Consider the following 21,116-nt stretch of genomic DNA (forward strand, 5'->3'; position numbering starts at 1 on the left):
TTTGGAACCCTGTATTGATACCTTTGAACCTGTGGAATAGCCTTAGGTCTAGCATGCCCATTTCTGCTTCACCTATTTAGTGTGATACCGTTACAACTCTGAACCTTTGAGATAACTGTTCTAAACTCTGAACCTTTGAGATATCTGTTCTGAACTTTGAACCTTTGAAATAACTGTTATGAACTCTGAACCTTTGAGATAACTGTTATGAACTCTGAACCTTTGAAATAACCGTTCTGAATTCTAAACCTTTGAGATAACTGTTCTGAACTCTGAACTTTTGAAATAACTATTCTGAACTCTGAACCAATGAAACTATCAGTTTGAATTTTGAATCTTTGGAACTATTTGAATATGAATCTCTGAACTTATTTCTGGACACTTCTGTGGAGGCTTGGGTATTTATGAAATCATGCCATATGGGGGTAGTACAATTGGCAATTCTGAAACCCACCATGGGGGTAGTACACTGGAACTTCTGGCCCGTCAGTGAGGTAAAGCGCTGGCTCTGTCGACCTGTATCTGAACTTTGAGGAACTAGTTCCAACATCGTGGACTGTCGGTGTAAGCAATAACATGTTTTATGGACCATGCTGATGATTCTGAAGTGTATTTGAATTCTGAACACCTTTTTGTTTTTTACCATAACTTTGATATTGAATTGCTCCAATACACTTTTAACTCAGAAATCTATTTGACATGCACCTATAATTATTGTTGTGTTTATTGTTCAGTGTAGACCTCAGTATTTAGCTTTGATTCTGTTATCTGACCAATAGTGAGCATTGGCATGCTTAGACCTATACTTAGAGTAGTGCTTTGTTATGTACTGAGCTTTTCAGCTGACTATAGCTATATAACATTTCTCAGGTCTCGACCCTCGTGTAGAGTCCGAGAAACAGGACGCTTAGCATTTGAGCCGGACTTTGGCTTGGAGATTAGTTTAGTTATTTTCGATTCATTAGGAAGTGAGTACTTAAATAAGATGTAAAGTCCTAATTATTTTATTTTGCTTTGACTCTGCGGAGTGTTGAGATTTGATTTGATGGTACTGGGTCCGCATTAATTAAGACTTTAATATTTTAGCTATGAAATGCTAGGTTTATTTCTGTTATTGCTTTGTAGCCTTGTACATTTGTGGGACTTGTCTTGCAGGTGTACGGCGTTGTCATGTCCTACAGCCAGGGTGGGGGTTTGGAGCGTGACATATATATAATGAAGCCTATGTTTGTGCAGTGATAAATGCCTCCCTTCGTTAGCAATTATAGTGGTCATATGACAATTGAACCTTTGAAATCGTGTGTGGGGAGGATGTTCGTACTTCCTAATTTCTAACATCTTTCCCTTTTTCTTTTAAGAGGAATAATAAAATGAAGGGTTCCCTCGCAAAAAACAGCCACAAGGATGCCCCCTTTGGTCAAACCCAACAGAGTGCATTAATAACGGGGAAATGTATGAAAATTGCGCAGACAAATAGAATATAAATGCACTTTTTTAAAAAAGGACCGATAGGGTGCCCTTGTAGTTGGTTTTCTGCAAGGGAGCCCTACAATTTATCATTCCTCTACTTTAAAATGACCAAAAAATTGATTTCTTTCTAAAAATAAATAGATATCTCAACACAAAATCGAAAGGAAGGTAATCTTGTGAGGACAGCTTTGTGGTAGTTGAGGCTGGAGTGGGAAAGAGAAGGCGGGGTGGAGGAGGATGTTGGTGAGGATAATGTCTATGCCCAACAAGAACTGGGTCATGCCCACAAGCCCATAAATATGGAGCCATCTTGACTATATAAGGAGAAGGCGAAAGAGGCAGCATAGACGGATGATGCAAATTATAATTAGAAACTCAAAGTTTTATGAATATGACCTTAAGTAGAATTCTAACACGAATCCGAGTAAAACTATACGATTACAAGATGACGCTACCCTATTTTTGTGCTTTGGGAGCAACCTAACTGACTTTCTACCTAGGTCCTTACTACTCCTTAGGCCCACACTATAATAGTAGTGGAGCTTGTTGGAATATACACCATATTGAATTCAAGACGTAAATATATAGATAGAATTCAAGACATTATAAATCTAATGAAGGTGTATGAGCTTTTTTAACAATGGAAATTTAATAAATGGGAAAACTTAGGTTGCCACATGAACGTTACCATGAACATATGACGTAAGTTATTTAAGATATTATAGATGTTAATTTCTCTATTAAAATTAAATGGCATCTATAAGAAACAATTAAATTAGGGCAATGATAAATTTGCACCCCACATATAGGATTATACGGCCCCTTCTAATGTGATTTGACGTCAAAAAAGCGTTAAAGTCTGCCCACAATCCCATTAACAGGGTTCGGGTTGGGTTGGGTCGGGTTGACCCGATTTGATATGGTACCAACAATTGACCACCTCAACTCAAGCCGAGTTGTTTTGGATTTTGAGAACCAATAGTGAGTCACCAATAATCAGTTTTTGACTCATCTCAAAATCCAAAACAAACAAGGATTAACAATTGACAAAGGGAAATGTTATCTGCATTACTATATTTTGATGATCACACTCCTCACTTTATTAAAGTACGGTATGGCCCGCACCATATGATTATCCAAACTGTCCATTATGGACTGTGGAGACTATTTCAATGTTAAAAAAGAAAAACACATACATAACTTCTTCAGATGGAATACAGTAATATTAATATAAACTAGGATCATATGTATATGTTGGAATTAACATCACTACTAAATGGGAATTTGAAAGTTCCAATTCGGGTTGGGTCGGGTCAGGTTGTCCGACACCCCAACCCGACCCAACCTGATTTCCAATTTGAGTTGATTTTTCCCAACCCTAACCCAACCCAATTTGCGAAATACTTAACCCTAACCCAACCCAAAGTCGGGTTCGGGTTGAACCCGACCCGAGTTGCACCCCTAGTTTATAATCGAATCTGTTGATAAGGTGGGCAACTACAAATCCAACCCATTGGTGACTGGCCCCACCATGATGGTACGATGAACCACAATGGGTTTGCCAAGAAAAGTTAAATTGTTGAGATCATGTGCGTGATCAAGGGAGGACATTCATCAGTGTGTGATCAAGGGAGTGTTCGTGTGGTAAGGGAGAGATCATGTGCCTGATCAAGGGAGCACATACATCGGTCCATGTGCTATTTGTTGTGTATATATATATATATATATATATATATATATATATATATATATATATATATATATGAGGAAAGTGAAGCTACACCGCTGGTGAAGCTAACTTAGCTACACCGCCGGCTTAAAATACAATAGGCCCACATTGTTTGGGTGATGCAAACTATTTATTTAATAGGCACTTACATAGATAAGGTCTGCCCCAAAAATCAGCTCCATAGGATCATCCCAACCCTACGATTTGTGGAGGCAAAAATGAACATATAAAAACCTTCACAAACCTTCACAATTCATTTATGTGACAAAAGCATATATCCATTTTGTGTGAATCATATGTTCGGGCAAGGTCTCCGCAAGTTGGGTTAATGGGTTATAATCAATCAATCAATCAATAAAAAAACAAAGACAATCATATAAAAAAAAACTAGACAAGGGGGGACGTGTCATGTCACGAGACAAGTTGACGGCATCGGTGTTTATTCAACTAAGGCTTCCTTAACTACAGAAGAGAACAACAGAAAACCCGTGACACTAGTTTTGCCTTGGGTACTTAAAAAGGAAATACAGAATCATTAATTCAGTAAATTTAACCCATGATTAAATTCATTCCCCCTTTAATTTCCACCGTCCATGCTATCAACATACAAGAGATTCCTCCTCTGTTCAGACCTTCAATCTATCTCCCTTTATCTCTTGGAAGTAGAGGCAGCACAAAATTTCTTGGCTTCTTATAAAAATAAAAATAAAAAGTCCATCTTGACAACAATGTTGTCTTTTCTGCTGAAGAAAACCCATGCAAATTTGCTCCCTCAATCTGATTATTTAAGCAGGGTTTTCTTCATCCCACAACCTCTATTAGACTAGATCTGGTACTCGTCATGGCTTCCAAGTCCCTTCTGAATTCATCTCTACTCCTGTCTGCAATTTATTTCACAACAACACTGGCATTGAATTCCTCTACAACAACAACAACTACTACCTCTCTAAATACCCATCTCTCTCATGTAAAATCTGTGTGCAAATCTACACCCTATCCAGATGTTTGTTTCGCTTCTTTGAAGCTCTCCATCTCAATAGGCATCAATCCAAACATCGTCACTTATGTTCTCCAATCCCTCCAGAATGCATTATCCGAGACGGGAAAGCTGTCAGATCTGTTCCAAAATGCAGCAGCTGGTATTGTTGAAAAACAGAAGGGATCTATCCAAGACTGCAAGGAACTCCATCAAAGCACCCTCTCTTCCCTCAAGAAATCCATCTCCCAAATCCATAACAAGCAATCAGACGTGAAGTCGTACCTGAGCGCGGCGCTAACAAACAAGAACACATGTTTAGAAGGGCTGGAATCTGCATCAGGTCCCCTTAAATCAACCCTCGTCACTTCCACCATTGATGCGTATAAGCAAGTGAGCAATTCTCTAGCGATGATCCCTTCTAGTACTTCGACACCAAGTGGTGGTCCTGCTCATCGACGAAGACTGTTGGGGTTTCCAAAGTGGTTGTCGCGGAAAGATCGTCGGATCTTGCAGAGCTCCGGAGACGAGTACGATCCAGGGTCAATATTGACAGTGGCAAGCGATGGGAGTGGGAATTTCACAACGATAAACGAGGCCATTAGTTTCGCTCCGAATAACAGCTTGGATAGGATCATCATCTTTGTGAGAGCAGGGGTTTATGAGGAAAATGTTGAAATTCCGCCCTACAAGACCAATATCGTTCTGTTGGGAGATGGAAGAGACGTGACTACCATTACTGGAAGCAGGAGCGTCGGAGATGGTTGGACTACTTTCCGCTCTGCAACCGTCGGTCGGTACCCCTTTTTTATTTTCTCATTTACTTTAAATCTCCACAAATAAAAGGTTAGCATGATCCTATGGAGATGATTTCTTAGGAACACCCAAGGTTTTAAATTTCGACTGAAATCCATAATTTCAAGTTTCGGTCTTAACATTGAAACCGAAATTGGGTAAACTCCAAACATTACAAAAATTTAATTTCTTTGAAGCTACACTTTGTGTGGATTTTATTCTTCATTTAATATTTTCTCGAAATTGCAGCCGAAATTACAGAATTTTTGGAAATTTTGATATTTTCGTTCAAAATTTTGTACGAGATAAAATATTATTTTAATTGATGTCATTAGATTTCGTAAGAAATTTGAAAATTCCAGCTGAAATTTTGGTTTTGGTTTTGGTGCAGAACGGAACGCATTCCAAAACCGAAATTTGAAACCATGGGAATACCCTATCTAAATTAGGTCATACAGAATCGGCATCTAACATCACCCAAACAACATATGCAGCTAACCTATTTCTACTCTCGAACAACCTATGTGAGGGATAACTTATATACATTTATATCTAATGGGAAAATGTGTCATTATGAAAACAAGGCAGTACAGAAGTTATTTTCCTATATAAAATTATTAAAATATCCTCGTAATTTTTACTAAACCATACAAAACAAGAGGAATTTTAAACTCAGGGGCGCCCTAGCAAAAAAGGGCTGAAAGAGCGCCCCCATCGGCAGAACGTGGCCAAAGTGCATTTAGTTTGTTTGACTTTTACGTTGTAAATGCTCTTTGACCACGCTCAGCCAATGAGGGCGCCCTTTCAGCTCTTTTTTCAAGGGCTCCCTTCAGTTTAGCATACCTCACAAAACAATTGAAGACTTTTCAACAATTTGTGGGGCCCTAGTTGAATCCGGATATATCTGCATATCCTTAAAAATGGATCTATATTTTCAAGGCTCTGTTTGGATCTAAACAACAGTTCCCAAAGGATCTTCTAGATTAAAAATCTAAAGTGTTTGTAGCCAGTTTTATCGATGTTACATGTGTCCGTTGAGGATGGGACAAAGGCCATTCGAATCCTCATGATATGCTACAAGATCAATAGTCTCCATTTTACATAAATGCCTCACTATGCTCAGTTGTAGGACCCATTAATTATAGGGAAAATTACATTTACACACCCTCTAGTTTCTGACACATTCAACTCTAACCCTGACTTTCAAAATGTGACAAGTACACCCCTGAGGTATCAAAACGTGACATGTACACCACTCCCTCAACGGTCCGTCAGTTTAACCTTAGGAAAAGACTGAAACTAACCATGGTTAATATTTTTAGGATAGAAATACCCTCATTTGCAGAAGGATTAGAGCTACGCCATTTCCCACCGCCGCGATTGCCACCTTCGGCGACCCGTTGCCATCTCCGGCCACAGCCGTCACTTTCACCACAAACAATGAAACCCCACCTCATGGGTACATCAAACCCACATTTTAAGAAAAAAACATTGATAAAAGTATAAAAAACCCTAAAATATTAGGGTTTATGTGCAAATCATGATAATGGTGTGAATGAAGACAAATAAAACTCTTAAATCGAGGGTTTATGTTGATAAATAAACAAGGGTTTGAATCAATCCATATTTTTCAGTTTTCAAGTTTGAAAACCGTAATTTTCAGTTGGGGAAGACGAGGGCATTTTGGTCATTTCCGCCTCGCCGTATACTCTGTCACGTTAAAAAAACTTCAGGGTGTGTAGTTGTTACGTTTTGAAAGTCAGGATTAGAGTTGAGTGTGTCAGAAACTAGGGGGGTGTATCTGTATCTTGAGGAGAATTTATATGATGGGTGGCTATGAAAACACGTGAAGTCTAAAAAAAGTAGGTATGGCCCACTTTTTTATATGATCCAAACCGTTCATCTGTTTGGGCACAACGTAAATAGGTTTGTTTTAAATAATTCCAGCTGTCTCGGGCGATGGATTTTTGGCACGAGACATAGAATTCGAGAACAGTGCAGGGCCAGAGAAGGGGCAAGCTGTGGCTTTACGTGTGAACGCTGATCTCGTGGCCATCTACCAGTGTAGTTTCATCGGATTTCAGGATACATTGTATGTCCATTCCTTTCGGCAATTCTACCGAGAATGTGATATTTTTGGCACCGTCGATTTCATCTTTGGAAATGCAGCGGTCGTCTTTCAAGGATGCGACATCGTTTCAAGGAAGCCGATACCTGGCCAATCTACTGTAATCACAGCCCAATCAAGAGACGATGAGAACGAGAACACGGGGATCTCTATACAGAATTGCTCAATTTTACCTTCGAATGACTTGTCTTCGTCCTCAGGTACCAAGAGCTACCTAGGCCGACCTTTGAGAATATATTCAAGAACGGTGTATATTGAGTCCTACATTGATGGGTTCATTAACCCAGCAGGGTGGTCTGCTTTTTCAGGTGATTTAGGTTTAGACACCTTGTATTATGGAGAGTATTCAAATAGTGGACCTGGTTCGGGGACAGAAAATAGGGTCACCTGGCCGGGATATCACATCATGAGTTACGATGATGCCTCCAACTTTATGGTCTCCGAATTCATTTCCGGAGATGAATGGTTGGAGTCAACGTCATTTCCGTATGATGACGGGGTTTAGATCATCGATCAATTTATGTTTAGATTTTATAGTACGTTGGTGCATGTCGATACATTTAGCAATTGATCCGTTCATCGCAAGAATGTCTATTAAATGCGTGTGCTGCGTATGTATTAATTTAGAACACATTCAATATATGGCTGCATCTTTAGTCCTTTTATCTGGTATGGATTAGTGATCTAGAGCTTATGTTGTCTCTTATATCCTACTCTCCATGTAGATCTTTATTTATTTATTTACTTTTGGTAGGTAAACTGGGGTTTGGCAGGGACCCCTACTAGTTTATTAAATGAAAAGAACGGTGATACATTTAGGTATGAAAACCACACCCCAATCCTTGAGATACACTAGATAGGGAAAACAAGGACTCAAATGCTACAAAATTACCAGTGACCGTTGAGCAAACCGATGGCGATAAACATATTTCAAGCTCATCGGATTGTCTTTGGTGTTGAAAACCGGGATCAAAGCACAAAGCTCTGATATCCCTTGTGAAAACCAAGATCAAAGCAAGAAGAAGCAAAACCCAAAAACAACACAAACAAAGGAGAGAGAAAAACTTTTCTTCTTGAATATTTTAATCACAATTATTACACACCACCACATTCACGTTTTACACTTTTGACCTTCTTTTCTTCTCTTCGCTCTGCACGTTCAATGCCTTTTATAAACAAAGATATCAGCACGACAGAATTTGATATTTTCACAAACCATCTTGTCTTCTAGTAATTAAAGAGCTGTCAAAAGGTTATTACATTTCCCAAAAGGCTCTCACAAGCCTTGAAGAAAAGACACTTGGGTTTGTGCAAATATCAAAATATTGTTCTGTTGATAACATGTCTGCAAAATAATTCCTATTCCAAGTCAATCTGGAATCCTAACACACAAGTGACAATCGTTCACTTTCTTTGCTAACCAAAAATCCTAAATCCTATTTTAATTAAAACTTATAAAATAATAGAAAATTATATTAATCTTGGATTATTTACATTAAGCACAAGGAGTGTTTTTATAGAACACTCAAATGATAAACATAGCAAGAGAATAAGATAATTATGACTATCCTAATCTAATTCACTTGCCTAATCTAACCCAATCAACCAATATAGCCTAATCAAATCAAATCTTCTAGTCTCAGAATATTTGATCTTGATTTGATTTCATTCTCTAATATGCCCCTTCAAACGTATATGGATTGAAAATCATTATATGTTTGATTACAACAGATATCCCCAAAAAGAAAAGAAAAATTTGTAAATTTGATGCACACTGCCACGACTGGTGTCCGTTCGATGTATGTTGCCGATACTGCCGAAGATGATTGTTGCATGTTGTTGAAAAATGTGTTGCAGGCCGTGAATAGCTTCAATGAACTGGATTTGACTCAAGCTTGAATGAGCGAGTCATATTTAGGCCGATTTTGAATACCGTACCTTCTAAAAATGTGTCACTATGGATCGATGCTGGAATGGGCAAGAAATGGGCCCTTATAGACCAATGCCGGAATGGGCAAGAAATGGGTCACAATGGACCAATGCTGGAATGGGCAAGAAATAGGTCACGATGGACCAATGCCGGAATGGGCAACAAAGATGAGGGAAAAAAACAAAGAGATGGGCATCAATTAGCGGCTAAAACGATGAAGCAAATATCGACAACAAAAAATGGACAGGGCATTAAAAATAGGTTGGGGCTAGATCTTAGAAAACTTGGGTAGAAACTCAACTAGAAATTATAACGGAAGGGACAGAAGCTAGACTTATGGTTTGACAAAGTAGAGCTATTAAGAGAGAGCGGAAGAAGGCAAAGAGATTTGGGCCGGGCGGACGGCTACATTGGCTGTCCGCCGGAGGAAGACAATACTCTATGTTGTGCTCAGGACAAAGGATCGTTATGCTGTGATACCAAGAAAAATAATAGAAAATTATATTAATCTTTGATTATTTACATTAAGCACAAGGAGTGTTTTTATAGAACACTCAAATTATAAACATAGCAAGAGAATAAGATAATTATGGAAAGACACTATCCTAATCTAATTCACTTGCCTAATCTAACCCAACCAACCAATATAGCCTAATCAAATCAAATCTTCTAATCTCAGAATATTTGGTCTTGATTTGATTTCATTCTCTAATATACATGTGCCACGTCTTTGCCAAGTGGGCCACACGTGCGGGGGAGTGCTAAAGTATAAAAGATAAACAACGCCTTTCTCCAATAGCTTAAGCTTTTGGAGAAGTTGGTAAGTTAACATGGTATCAAAGCCAAAGGTCTCGAGTTCAAACCTCCCGGATCGCAAAAATCCACATGTGATGGCCAGCCCAAAGTGGGACCACATGTGCCACGTGTTTGCCAAGTGGGCCACACTTGCGGGGGAGTGTTCTTGGATTATTTACATTAAGCACAATGAGTGTTTTTATAGAACACTCAAATGATAAACATAGCAAGAGAATAAGATAATTATGGAAAGACACTATCCTAATCTAATTCACTTGCCTAATCTAACCCAACCAACCAATATAGCCTAATCAAATCAAATCTTCTAATCTCAGAATATTTGATCTTGATTTGATTTCATTCTCTAATATACATGTGCCACGTGTTTGCCAAGTGGGCCACACGTGCGGGGGAGTGCTAAAGTATAAAAGATAAACAACGCCTTTCTCCAACAGCTTAAGCTTTTGGAGAAGTTGGTAAGTTAACATGGTATCAAAGCCAAAGGTCTCGAGTTCAAACCTCCCGGATCGCAAAAATCCACATGTGATGGCCAGCCCAAAGTGGGACCACATGTGCCACGTGTTTGCCAAGTGGGCCACACTTGCGGGGGAGTGTTCTTGGATTATTTACATTAAGCACAATGAGTGTTTTTATAGAACACTCAAATGATAAACATAGCAAGAGAATAAGATAATTATGGAAAGACACTATCCTAATCTAATTCACTTGCCTAATCTAACCCAACCAACCAATATAGCCTAATCAAATCAAATCTTCTAATCTCAGAATATTTGATCTTGATTTGATTTCATTCTCTAATATACATGTGCCACGTGTTTGCCAAGTGGGCCACACGTGCGGGGGAGTGCTAAAGTATAAAAGATAAACAACGCCTTTCTCCAACAGCTTAAGCTTTTGGAGAAGTTGGTAAGTTAACATGGTATCAAAGCCAAAGGTCTCGAGTTCACACCTCCCGGATCGCAAAAATCCACATGTGATGGCCAGCCCAAAGTGGGACCACATGTGCCACGTGCTTGCCAAGTAGGCCACACTTGCGGGGGAGTGTTAAAGTATAAAAGATAAATAACGTCTTTCTCCAACAGCTAAAGCTTTTGGAGAAGTTGGTAAGTTATTAATCTTGGATTATTTACATTAAGCACAAGGAGTGTTTTTATAGAACACTCAAATGATAGACATAGCAAGAGAATAAGATAATTATGGAAAGACACTATCCTAATCTAATTCACTTGCCTAATCTAACCCAACCAACCAATTAGCCTAATTAAATCAAATCTTCTAATCTCAGGATATTTGATCTTGATTTGATTTCATTCTCTAATATACATGTGCCAAGTATTTGCCAAGTGGGCCACACGTGCAGGGGACTGCTAAAGTATAAAAGATAAATAACGCCTTTCTCCAACTGCTTAAGCTTTTTGAGAAGTTGGTAACTTAACATGGTATCAAAGCCAAAGGTCTCGAGTTCAAACCTCTTGGATAGCAAAAATCCACAAGTGATGGCCAGTCCAAAGTGGGACCACATGTGCCACGTGTTTGCCAAGTGGGCCACACGTGTGGGGGAGTGTTAAAGTATAAAAGATAAATAACGCCTTTCTCCAACAGCTTAAGATTTTGGAGAAGTTGGTAAGTTATTAATCTTGGATTATTTACATTAAGCACAATGAGTGTTTTTATAGAACACTCAAATGATAAACATAGCAAAAGAATAAAATAATTATGGAAAGACACTATCCTAATCTAATTCACTTGCCTAATCTAACTTAACCAACCAATATAGCCTAATCAAATCAAATCTTCTAACCTCAGAATATTTGATCTTGATTTGATTTCATTCTCTAATAAAATTGCTTTCTAAATCCTAACTACTTTCTAAAGACTAATTTGAAACTAAGATGACTTGTATATCATATTCTAATTAGACTTTTATAAGAAATAAACAAAACAAATTAGAAACAAATTAAACTAACACTCCTAACTGCTAAACTAACAATCATAGACAAAATTAGAAACTTCCAAATTACGATCCAAGTTTAATTAGGAATGATCCACGTGTGGGCTTGCATCTAACCGCTCGCAAAAGCCCGGCCTCTCTGATGCCGTGGAGAGTCGGCGATGACTCTCAACACTCCCCCTCGACGCTGACGCTTTACATGTTATGCCAAGCTCCTTTGTAAATTTCCTCAAAGTTGGCAGTTCTGCAATACCCACTTTAAATCGTGATTTTTGTAGGTATTATAGTTTGGACAGGAGTGTTCGTGTGGTAAGGGAGAAATCATGTGCGTGATCAACGGAGCACATACATTAGTACATGTGCTATTTGTTATATATATGTAACCCAAATTAGGCGTATTGGGTCCGGTATAAAGAAAAATTAGTGATGAACCACAATGGGTTTGCCAAGAAAAGTTAAATCGTTGATTTTTGTAGGTATTATAGTTTGGAAAGGAGTGTTTGTGTGGTAAGGGAGAAATCATGTGCGTGATCAATGGAGAACATACATCAGTACATGTGCTATTTGTTATATATCTGTAACCCAAATTAGGCGTATTGGGTCCGGTAAGAAGAAAAATTAGTGACAAAAGCATATATCCATTTTGTGTGAATCATATGTTCGGGCAAACCTCGTGGTCTCTGCAAGTTGGGTTAATGGGTTATAATCAATCAAGAATAAACCAAAGACAATCAAATAAAAAAGAAACTGGACACGGGGAGACTTGTCATGTCAGCCTTGGGTTTTAGAAAGGAAATACAGAATCATTTCAGTAAACTTAACTCATGATTAAATGCATTCCCCCTTTCCACCTTCCAAGCTATCAACATACAAGAGATTCCTCCTCGGTTCGGACCTTCAATCTATCTCCCTTTATCTCTTGGAAGTAGAGGCAGTACAAAATTTCTTGGCTTCTTATAAAAATAAAAATAAAAAGTCCATCTTGACAACAATGTTGTCTTTTCTGCTGAAGAAAACCCATGCAAATTTGCTCCCTCAATCTGATTATTTAAGCAGGGTTTTCTTCATCCCACAACCTCTATTAGACTAGATCTGGTACTCGTCATGGCTTCCAAGTCCCTTCTGAATTCATCTCTACTCCTGTTTGCAATTTATTTCACAACAACACTGGCATTGAATTCCTCTACAACAACTACTACTGCCTCTCTAAATACCCATCTCTCTCATGTAAACTCTCTGTGCAAATCTACACCCTATCCAGATGTTTGTTTCGATTCTTTGAAGCTCTCCATCTCGATAGGCATCAACCCAAACAACCGCATTTACGTTCTCCAATATTCCCTCCAAATTGCATTATTCGAGATGGAAATTCTGTCAGATCTGTTCCAAAGTTCAGCAGCTGGTATTGTTGAAAAACAGAAGGGATCTATCCAAGACTGCACGGAACTCCATCAAAGCACCCTCTCTTCCCTCAAGAAATCCATCTCCCAAATCCATAACAAGCAATCAGACGTGAAGTCGTATCTGAGCGCGGCGCTAACAAACAAGAACACATGTTTAGAAGGGCTGGAATCGGCATCAGGTCCCCTTAAATCGACCCTCGTCACTTCCACCATTGATGCGTATAAGCAAGTGAGCAATTCTCTAGCGATGATCCCTTCTAGTACTTCGACACCAAGTGGTGGTCCTGCTCATCGACAAAGACTGTTGGGGTTTCCAAAGTGGTTGTCGCGGAAAGATCGTTGGATCTTGCAGAGCTCCGGAGACGAGTACGATCCAGGGTCAATACTGACAGTGGCGAGCGATGGGAGTGGGAATTTCACAACGATAAACGAGGCCATTAGTTTCGCTCCGAGTAACAGCTTGGATAGGATCATCATCTTTGTGAGAGCAGGGGTTTATGAGGAAAATGTTGAAATTCCGCCCTACAAGACCAATATCGTTCTGTTGGGAGATGGAAGAGACGTGACTACCATTACTGGAAGCAGGAGCGTCGGAGATGGTTGGACTACTTTCCGCTCTGCAACAGTCGGTCAGTACCCCTTTGTTATTTTCTCATTTATTTTAAATCTCCAACAATAAAGGGTTAGCTTGATCCTGTGGAGATGATTTCTTAGGAACACCCAAGGTTTTAAATTTCGACTGAAATCCGAAATTTCAAGTTTCGGTCAACATTCAAACCGAAATTGGGTAAACTGTAAACATTACAAAATTTCGACCGAAATTTCGAAATTTCTTTGAAGCTACACTCTGTGTGGATTTTATTCTTTATTTAAGAATTTCTCGAAATTTTAGCCGAAATTACAGAATTTTTGGAAATTTTGGTAATGTCGTTCAAAATTTTGTACGAGATAAAATATTATTTTAATTGATGTCATTAGATTTCGTCTGAAATTTGAAATTTCAAAATTTCAGCTGAAATTTTAGTTTTGGTACCAAAACAGAAATTTGAAACCATGGGAACACCCTATCTAAATTTGGTCATACGGAATCAGCATCTAACATCACCCAAACAACATATGCACCTAACATATTTCTACTGCTCGAACAAGCTATGTAGGGGATAACTTACGTATACATTTATATCTAATGGGAAAATGTGTCATTATGAAAACAAGGCAGTACAGAAGTTATTTTCCAATATAAAATTACTAAAATATCCTCGTAATTTTTACTAAACCATACAAAACAAGAGGAATTCTAAACTCAGGGGCGCCCTAGCAAAAAAGGGCTGAAAGAGCACTCCCATTGGCAGAACGTGGCCAAAGTGCATTTAATTCTGTTTGACTTTTACCGTTGTAAATGCTCTTTGACCATGCTCAGCCAATGAGGGCGCCCTTTCAGCTCTTTTTTTCAAGGGCTCCCTTCAGTTTAGCATACCTCACGAAACAATTGAAGACTTTTCAATAATTTGTGGGGCCCTAGTTGAATCCGGATATATCTGCATATCCTTAAAAATGGATCTATATTTTGAAGGCTCTAGGATCTTCCAGATTAAAATCTAAAGTGTTCGTAGCCAGTTTTATCGATGTTACATGTGTCCGTTGAGGATGGGACAAAGGCCATTCGAATCCTCATGATGTGCTATGCTAAGTGGTAGGACCCATTAATTATAGGGAAAATTACATTTACACACCCTCTAGTTTCTGACATATTCAACTCTAATCCTGGCTTTCAAAATGTGACAAGTGCACCCGTGAGGTATAAAAACGTGACAGGTACACCCCCTCTCTCAACGGTCTGTTAGTTTAACCTTACGAAAAGACTGAAACTAACCATGGTTAATATTTTTAGGATAGAAGTACCCTCATTTGTAGAGGGATTAGAGTTACGTCATTTCCCACCACCAACGTCGCGACCTTCGGCCATCCGTTGTCATCTCCTGCCACCGCTGTCACCTCCACCAACATTTCAAGAAAAAAACATTGATAAAAATTAAACAAAACCCTAAAATATTAGGGTTTATGTGCAAATCATGATAATGGTGTGAATGAAGATAGATAATACTCCTAAATCGAGGGTTTATGTTAATAAATACTCAAGGGTTTGAATCAAACCCTATTTTCAGTTTTCAAGTTTGAAAACCGTAATTTTCAGTTAAGGAAGACGAGGGCATTTTGGTCATTTCCGCCTTGCCGTCTACTCCGTCAAGTTAAAAAAACTTCGTTACGTTTTGAAAGTCAGGGTTAGAGTTGAATGTGTCAAAAACTAGAGGGGGTGTATCTGTATCTTGAGGAGAATTTATATGATGGGTGCCATCAAAACACGTAAAGTCTAAAAAAAGTAGGTACGGCCCACTTTTTTTATGATCCAAACCGTTCATCTGTTTGGGCACAATGAAAATAGGTTGTGCCCCAAAAAACAGTTCCATAGGATGATCCTAACCCTCCGATCTGTAGAAGAATATTCCATAAATGATTTTTGGAAATCTCCATATTCAGATCAGTTTAGATCGGAGGGTTAGAATCAACCTATTTACGTTGTACCCAAACAGATGAATGGTTTGGATCATCAAAAAAAAGTGGGCCGTACCTACTTTTTAATACTTCACGTGTTTTCACCGCCACCCATCATATAAATTCTCCTGTATTTTTCCCTTAATTATATATGATGGACTGATGGAGTCCTTTTTAAGGCAATAATTCCATGGCTGTGCCCAAACAGATCAATAGTTTAAATCATAAAATAAGCAGGTCCCACTTGTACACATTCACAGGAGTGTGGAGTGGTTGCAAGACACAGCCACACAGGGACATGCAACTCCCTGCACGCCATGTGTGCTGTAAGGAAAGCGGGTAGAGAGTGGTCATCTCAGCCTTCAGGCTTTCCCTTGGCGTCCTGATATCATATTTGTAACAAGTTTTAGAAGCATAGGAAGTTTAAAATGTCCCACAAAGTTTGTAAATATTAATTTCCTAGATAATTTAGAGAGTTAGAGTTGTAATCTAATACATAAGTAAGAACAGAGTAGAGAGATTATTATTATTTTTTATTGAACCAACAACCTCAAGGTAGAGATACTCTAAAATTAACAACATGAATATATTGTATTAATGTTTGTTTTAAATAATTTCAGCTGTCTCGGGCGATGGATTTTTGGCAAGAGACATAGAATTTGTATTTTTTTATAAAATATATTATATTGTGATTTAAAAACGAAAAAAAGAAAGTTGCTCTAGGCCCTTCCTGTGTTTATATTTAGGGGTGCAACTCAGGTCGGGTTGGGTCGGGTTGAGGCCAACCCGACCCAACCCGATTTCCAACCCAGCTGGGTTCAATCCAACCCAATCCGGTTTGCAATTTCCTCAATCCGACCCAACCCAATTTCCAATTCGGGTTGGGTTGGGTCCGGTTGACCCGATTTGATATGGTACCAACAATTGACCACCTCTACTCAAGCCGAGTTGTTTTGGATTTTGAGAACCAATAGTGAGTCACCAATAATCAGTTTTTGACAAAATCCAAAACAAACAGGGACTAACAATTGACAAAGGGAAATGTTATCCGCATTACTATATTTTGATGATCACACTCCTCACTTTATTAAAGTAAGGTATGGCCCGCACCATAGGATTATCCAAACCGTCCATTGTGGATTGAGGAGACTATTTCAATGTTAAAAAAGAAAAACACATACAAAACTTCTTCAGATGAAATACAGTAATATTAATATAAACTAGGATCATATGTATATGTTAGAATTAACATCACTACTAAATAGGAATTTGAAATTTCCAATTCGGGTCGGGTCGCCCGACACCCCAACCCGACCCAACATGATTTCCAATTGGGGTTGATTTTTTCCAACCCTAACCCAACCCAATTTGCGAAAAGCTTAACCAAACCCAACCCAAATTCGGGTTGAACCCGACCCGAGTTGCATCCCTAGTTTATAATCGAATCTGTTGATAAGGTGGGCAACTACAAATCCAACCCACTGGTGACTGGCCCCACCATGATGGTTGAGATCATGTGCGTGATCAAGGGAGCGCATTCATCAGTGCGTGATCAAGGGAGCACATACATCGGTCCATGTGCTATTTGTTATATATATGTAACCCAAATTAGGTGACAAAAGCATATATCCATTTTGTGTGAATCATATGTTCGGGCAAACCGCGTGGTCTCTGCAAGTTGGGTTAATGGGTTATAATCAATCAATCAAGAATAAAACAAAGACATTCTTATAAAAACAAACTAGACAAGGGGAGACGTGTCATGTCACGAGACAAGTTGACGGCATCGATGTTTATTCAACAAAGGCTTCCTTAACAACAGAAAACCCGTGACACTAGTTTTGCCTTGGGTACTTAGAAAGGAAATACAGAATCATTAATTCAGTGAATTTAACCCATGATTAAATGCATTCCCCCTTTAATTTCCACCGTCCATGCTATCAACATACAATAGATTCCTCCTCGGTTCAGACCTTCAATCTATCTCCCTTTATCTCTTGGAAGTAGAGGCAGCACAAAATTTCTTGGCTTCTTATAAAAATAAAAATAAAAAGTCCATCTTGACAACAATGTTGTCTTTTCTGCTGAAGAAAACCCATGCAAATTTGCTCCCTCAATCTGATTATTTAAGCAGGGTTTTTTTCATCCCACAACCTCTATTAAACTAGATATGCTACTCGTCATGGCTTCCAAGTCCCTTCTGAATTCATCTCTACTCCTGTCTGCAATTTATTTCACAACAACACTGGCATTGAATTCCTCTACAACAGCAACTACTACTACCTCTCTAAATACCCATCTCTCTCATGTAAAATCTTTGTGCAAATCTACACCCTATCCAGATGTTTGTTTCGATTCTTTGAAGCTCTCCATCTCAATAGGCATCAATCCAAACATCCTCACTTATGTTCTCCAATCCCTCCAGAATGCATTATCCGAGACGGGAAAGCTGTCAGATCTGTTCCAAAATGCAGCAGCTGGTATTGTTGAAAAACAGAAGGGATCTATCCAAGACTGCAAGGAACTCCATCAAAGCACCCTCTCTTCCCTCAAGAAATCCATCTCCCAAATCCATAACAAGCAATCAGACGTGAAGTCGTACCTGAGCGCGGCGCTAACGAACAAGAACACATGTTTAGAAGGGCTGGAATCGGCATCAGGTCCCCTTAAATCAACCCTCGTCACTTCCACCATTGATGCGTATAAGCAAGTGAGCAATTCTCTAGCGATGATCCCTTCTAGTACTTCGACACCAAGTGGTGGTCCTGCTCATCGACGAAGACTGTTGGGGTTTCCAAAGTGGTTGTCGCGGAAAGATCGTCGGATCTTGCAGAGCTCCGGAGACGAGTACGATCCAGGGTCAATATTGACAGTGGCAAGCGATGGGAGTGGGAATTTCACAACGATAAACGAGGCCATTAGTTTCGCTCCGAATAACAGCTTGGATAGGATCATCATCTTTGTGAGAGCAGGGGTTTATGAGGAAAATGTTGAAATTCCGCCCTACAAGACCAATATCGTTCTGTTGGGAGATGGAAGAGACGTGACTACCATTACTGGAAGCAGGAGCGTCGGAGATGGTTGGACTACTTTCCGCTCTGCAACCGTCGGTCGGTACCCCTTTTTTATTTTCTCATTTACTTTAAATCTCCACAAATAAAAGGTTAGCATGATCCTATGGAGATGATTTCTTAGGAACACCAAGGTTTTAAATTTCGACTGAAATCCATAATTTCAAGTTTCGGTCTTAACATTGAAACCGAAATTGGGTAAACTCCAAACATTACAAAAATTTAATTTCTTTGAAGCTACACTTTGTGTGGATTTTATTCTTCATTTAATATTTTCCCAAGAACCAAAAAAATTATGGCATCCAAATGGAGCTAAATTCTTCTAGATTAAAAATCTAAAGTGTTCGTAGCCAGTTTTATCGGTGTTACATGTATCCGTTGAGGATGGGACAAAGGCCATTCGAATCCTCATGATGTGCTACAAGATCAATAGTCACGATTTTACATAAATGCGTCACTATGCTCAGTTGTAGGACCCATTAATTATAGGGAAAATTACATTTATACACCCTCTAGTTTCTGACACAATCACCCTATGTAGAAGATTCCATAAAATGATTTTTGGAAATCTTCATATACAGATCAGTTCAGATCGGAGGGTTAGGGTCATCCTATGGAACTGATTTTTGGGGCACAACCTATTTACGTTGTGCCCAAACAGATGAACAGTTTGGATCATCAAAAAAAGTGGGTCGTACCTACTTTTTTAGACTTCACGAGTTTTCACGGCCACCCATCATATAAATTCTCATGTATTTTTCCCTTAATTATATATGATGGACTGATGGAGTCATTTTTAAGGCAATAATTCCATGGCTGTGCCCAAACAGATCAATAGTTTAAATCATAAAATAAGCAGGTCCCACTTGTATCCATTCACAGGAATGAGGAGTGGTTGCAAAACACAGCCACACAGGGAGATGCAACTCCCTGCACGCCATGTGTGCAGTGAGGAAAGCGTGTAGAGAGTGGTCATCCCAGCCTTCAGGCTTTCCCTTGGCGTCCTGATATCATATTTGTAACAAGTTTTAGAAGCATAGGAAGTTTAAAATGTCCCACAAAGTTTGTAAATATTAATTTCCTAGATAATTTAGAGAGTTAGAGTTGTAATCTAATACATAAGTAAGAACAGAGTAGAGAGATTATTATTATTATTTATTGAACCAACAACCTCAAGGGAGAAATACTCTAAAATTAAAAACATGAATATTTTGTATTAATGTTTGTTTTAAATAATTTCAGCTGTCTCGGGCGATGGATTTTTGGCACGAGACATAGAATTTGAGAACAGTGCAGGGCCAGAGAAGAGGCAAGCTGTGGCTTTACGTGTGAACGCTGACATCGTGGCCATCTACCAGTGTAGTTTCATCGGATTTCAGGATACATTGTACGTCCATTCCTTTCGGCAATTCTACCGAGAATGTGATATTTTTGGCACCGTCGATTTCATCTTTGGAAATGCAGCGGTCGTCTTTCAAGGATGCGACATCGTTTCAAGGAAGCCGATGCCTGGCCAATCCACCGTAATCACAGCCCAATCAAGAGACGATGAGAACGAGGTCACGGGGATCTCTATACAGAATTGCTCAATTTTACCTTCAAATGACTTGTCTTCATCCTCGGGTACCAAGAGCTACCTAGGCCGGCCTTGGAGAATATATTCAAGAACGGTGTATATTGAGTCCTACATTGATGGGTTCATTAACCCAGCAGGGTGGTCTCCTTTTTCAGGTGATTTAGGTTTAGACACCTTGTATTATGGTGAGTATTCAAATAGTGGACCTGGTTCGGGGACAGAAAATAGGGTCACCTGGCCGGGATATCACGTCATGGGTTACGATGATGCCTCCAACTTTATGGTCTCCGAGTTCATTTCTGGAGATGAATGGTTGGGCGCAACGTCGTTTCCGTATGATAACGGGGTTTAGATCATCGATCGATTTATGTTTAGATTTTATAGTACGTTGATATTGCTATATATGGGTGCATGTCAATATATTTAGCAATTGATCCATTCATCGCAGGAAGGTCTATTAAACACGTGTGCTGGGTACATATTAATTTTGAACACATTCAATATATGGCTGCATCTTTAGTGTGTGATTTGGTATGGATTAGTGATCTGGAGCTCATGTTGTCTCTTATATACTACGCTCCATGTAGATCTTTATTTATTTATTTATTTTTGGTAGGTAAGTTGGGGTTTGGCAGGGACCCTACTAGTTTATTATATGAAAAGGACGGTGATACATTTAGGTATGAAAACCACACCCCTATCCTTGAGATACACTAGA

General features: G+C 39.0%; 2 protein-coding genes and 1 pseudogene across 2 annotated transcripts; all 3 read left to right on the top strand.

The window, feature by feature from the left end:
- The first annotated feature begins 3,760 nt into the window (after window positions 1-3,760).
- Window positions 3,761-7,765, top strand: LOC143863252 (putative pectinesterase/pectinesterase inhibitor 12). Its single transcript, XM_077373922.1, has 2 exons — window positions 3,761-4,968; window positions 6,918-7,765. Exons 1-2 carry the CDS (start codon window positions 4,041-4,043, stop codon window positions 7,601-7,603), a joined length of 1,614 nt encoding a protein of 537 aa, XP_077230037.1. The 5' UTR covers window positions 3,761-4,040; the 3' UTR covers window positions 7,604-7,765.
- Window positions 7,766-12,505: 4,740 nt separating this feature from the next.
- Window positions 12,506-14,082, top strand: LOC143863253 (putative pectinesterase/pectinesterase inhibitor 12 pseudogene; annotated as a pseudogene).
- A 3,470-nt stretch (window positions 14,083-17,552) lies between these two features.
- Window positions 17,553-20,911, top strand: LOC143863251 (putative pectinesterase/pectinesterase inhibitor 12). The gene is made up of 2 exons (XM_077373921.1): window positions 17,553-18,861; window positions 20,065-20,911. Exons 1-2 carry the CDS (start codon window positions 17,922-17,924, stop codon window positions 20,748-20,750), a joined length of 1,626 nt encoding a protein of 541 aa, XP_077230036.1. The 5' UTR covers window positions 17,553-17,921; the 3' UTR covers window positions 20,751-20,911.
- The last annotated feature ends 205 nt before the right edge of the window (window positions 20,912-21,116 follow it).

The sequence above is a fragment of the Tasmannia lanceolata genome, unplaced genomic scaffold (assembly GCF_043159265.1).
Source record: "Tasmannia lanceolata isolate RefF3 unplaced genomic scaffold, GAP_Taslan_0.1 ptg000044l, whole genome shotgun sequence".
Taxonomy (NCBI): domain Eukaryota; kingdom Viridiplantae; phylum Streptophyta; class Magnoliopsida; order Canellales; family Winteraceae; genus Tasmannia; species Tasmannia lanceolata.

What these genes read in the sequence shown, in the direction of transcription:
- LOC143863252 (XM_077373922.1), top strand. Translation starts at nt 4,041, where the DNA reads ATGGCTTCCAAGTCCCTTCTGAATTCATCTCTACTCCTGTCTGCAATT. An exon ending in TTTCCGCTCTGCAACCGTCG is followed by an intron (nt 4,969 to 6,917) that starts GTCGGTACCCCT and finishes AAATAATTCCAG; the next exon opens with CTGTCTCGGGCGATGGATTT.
- LOC143863251 (XM_077373921.1), top strand. Translation starts at nt 17,922, where the DNA reads ATGCTACTCGTCATGGCTTCCAAGTCCCTTCTGAATTCATCTCTACTC. An exon ending in TTTCCGCTCTGCAACCGTCG is followed by an intron (nt 18,862 to 20,064) that starts GTCGGTACCCCT and finishes AAATAATTTCAG; the next exon opens with CTGTCTCGGGCGATGGATTT.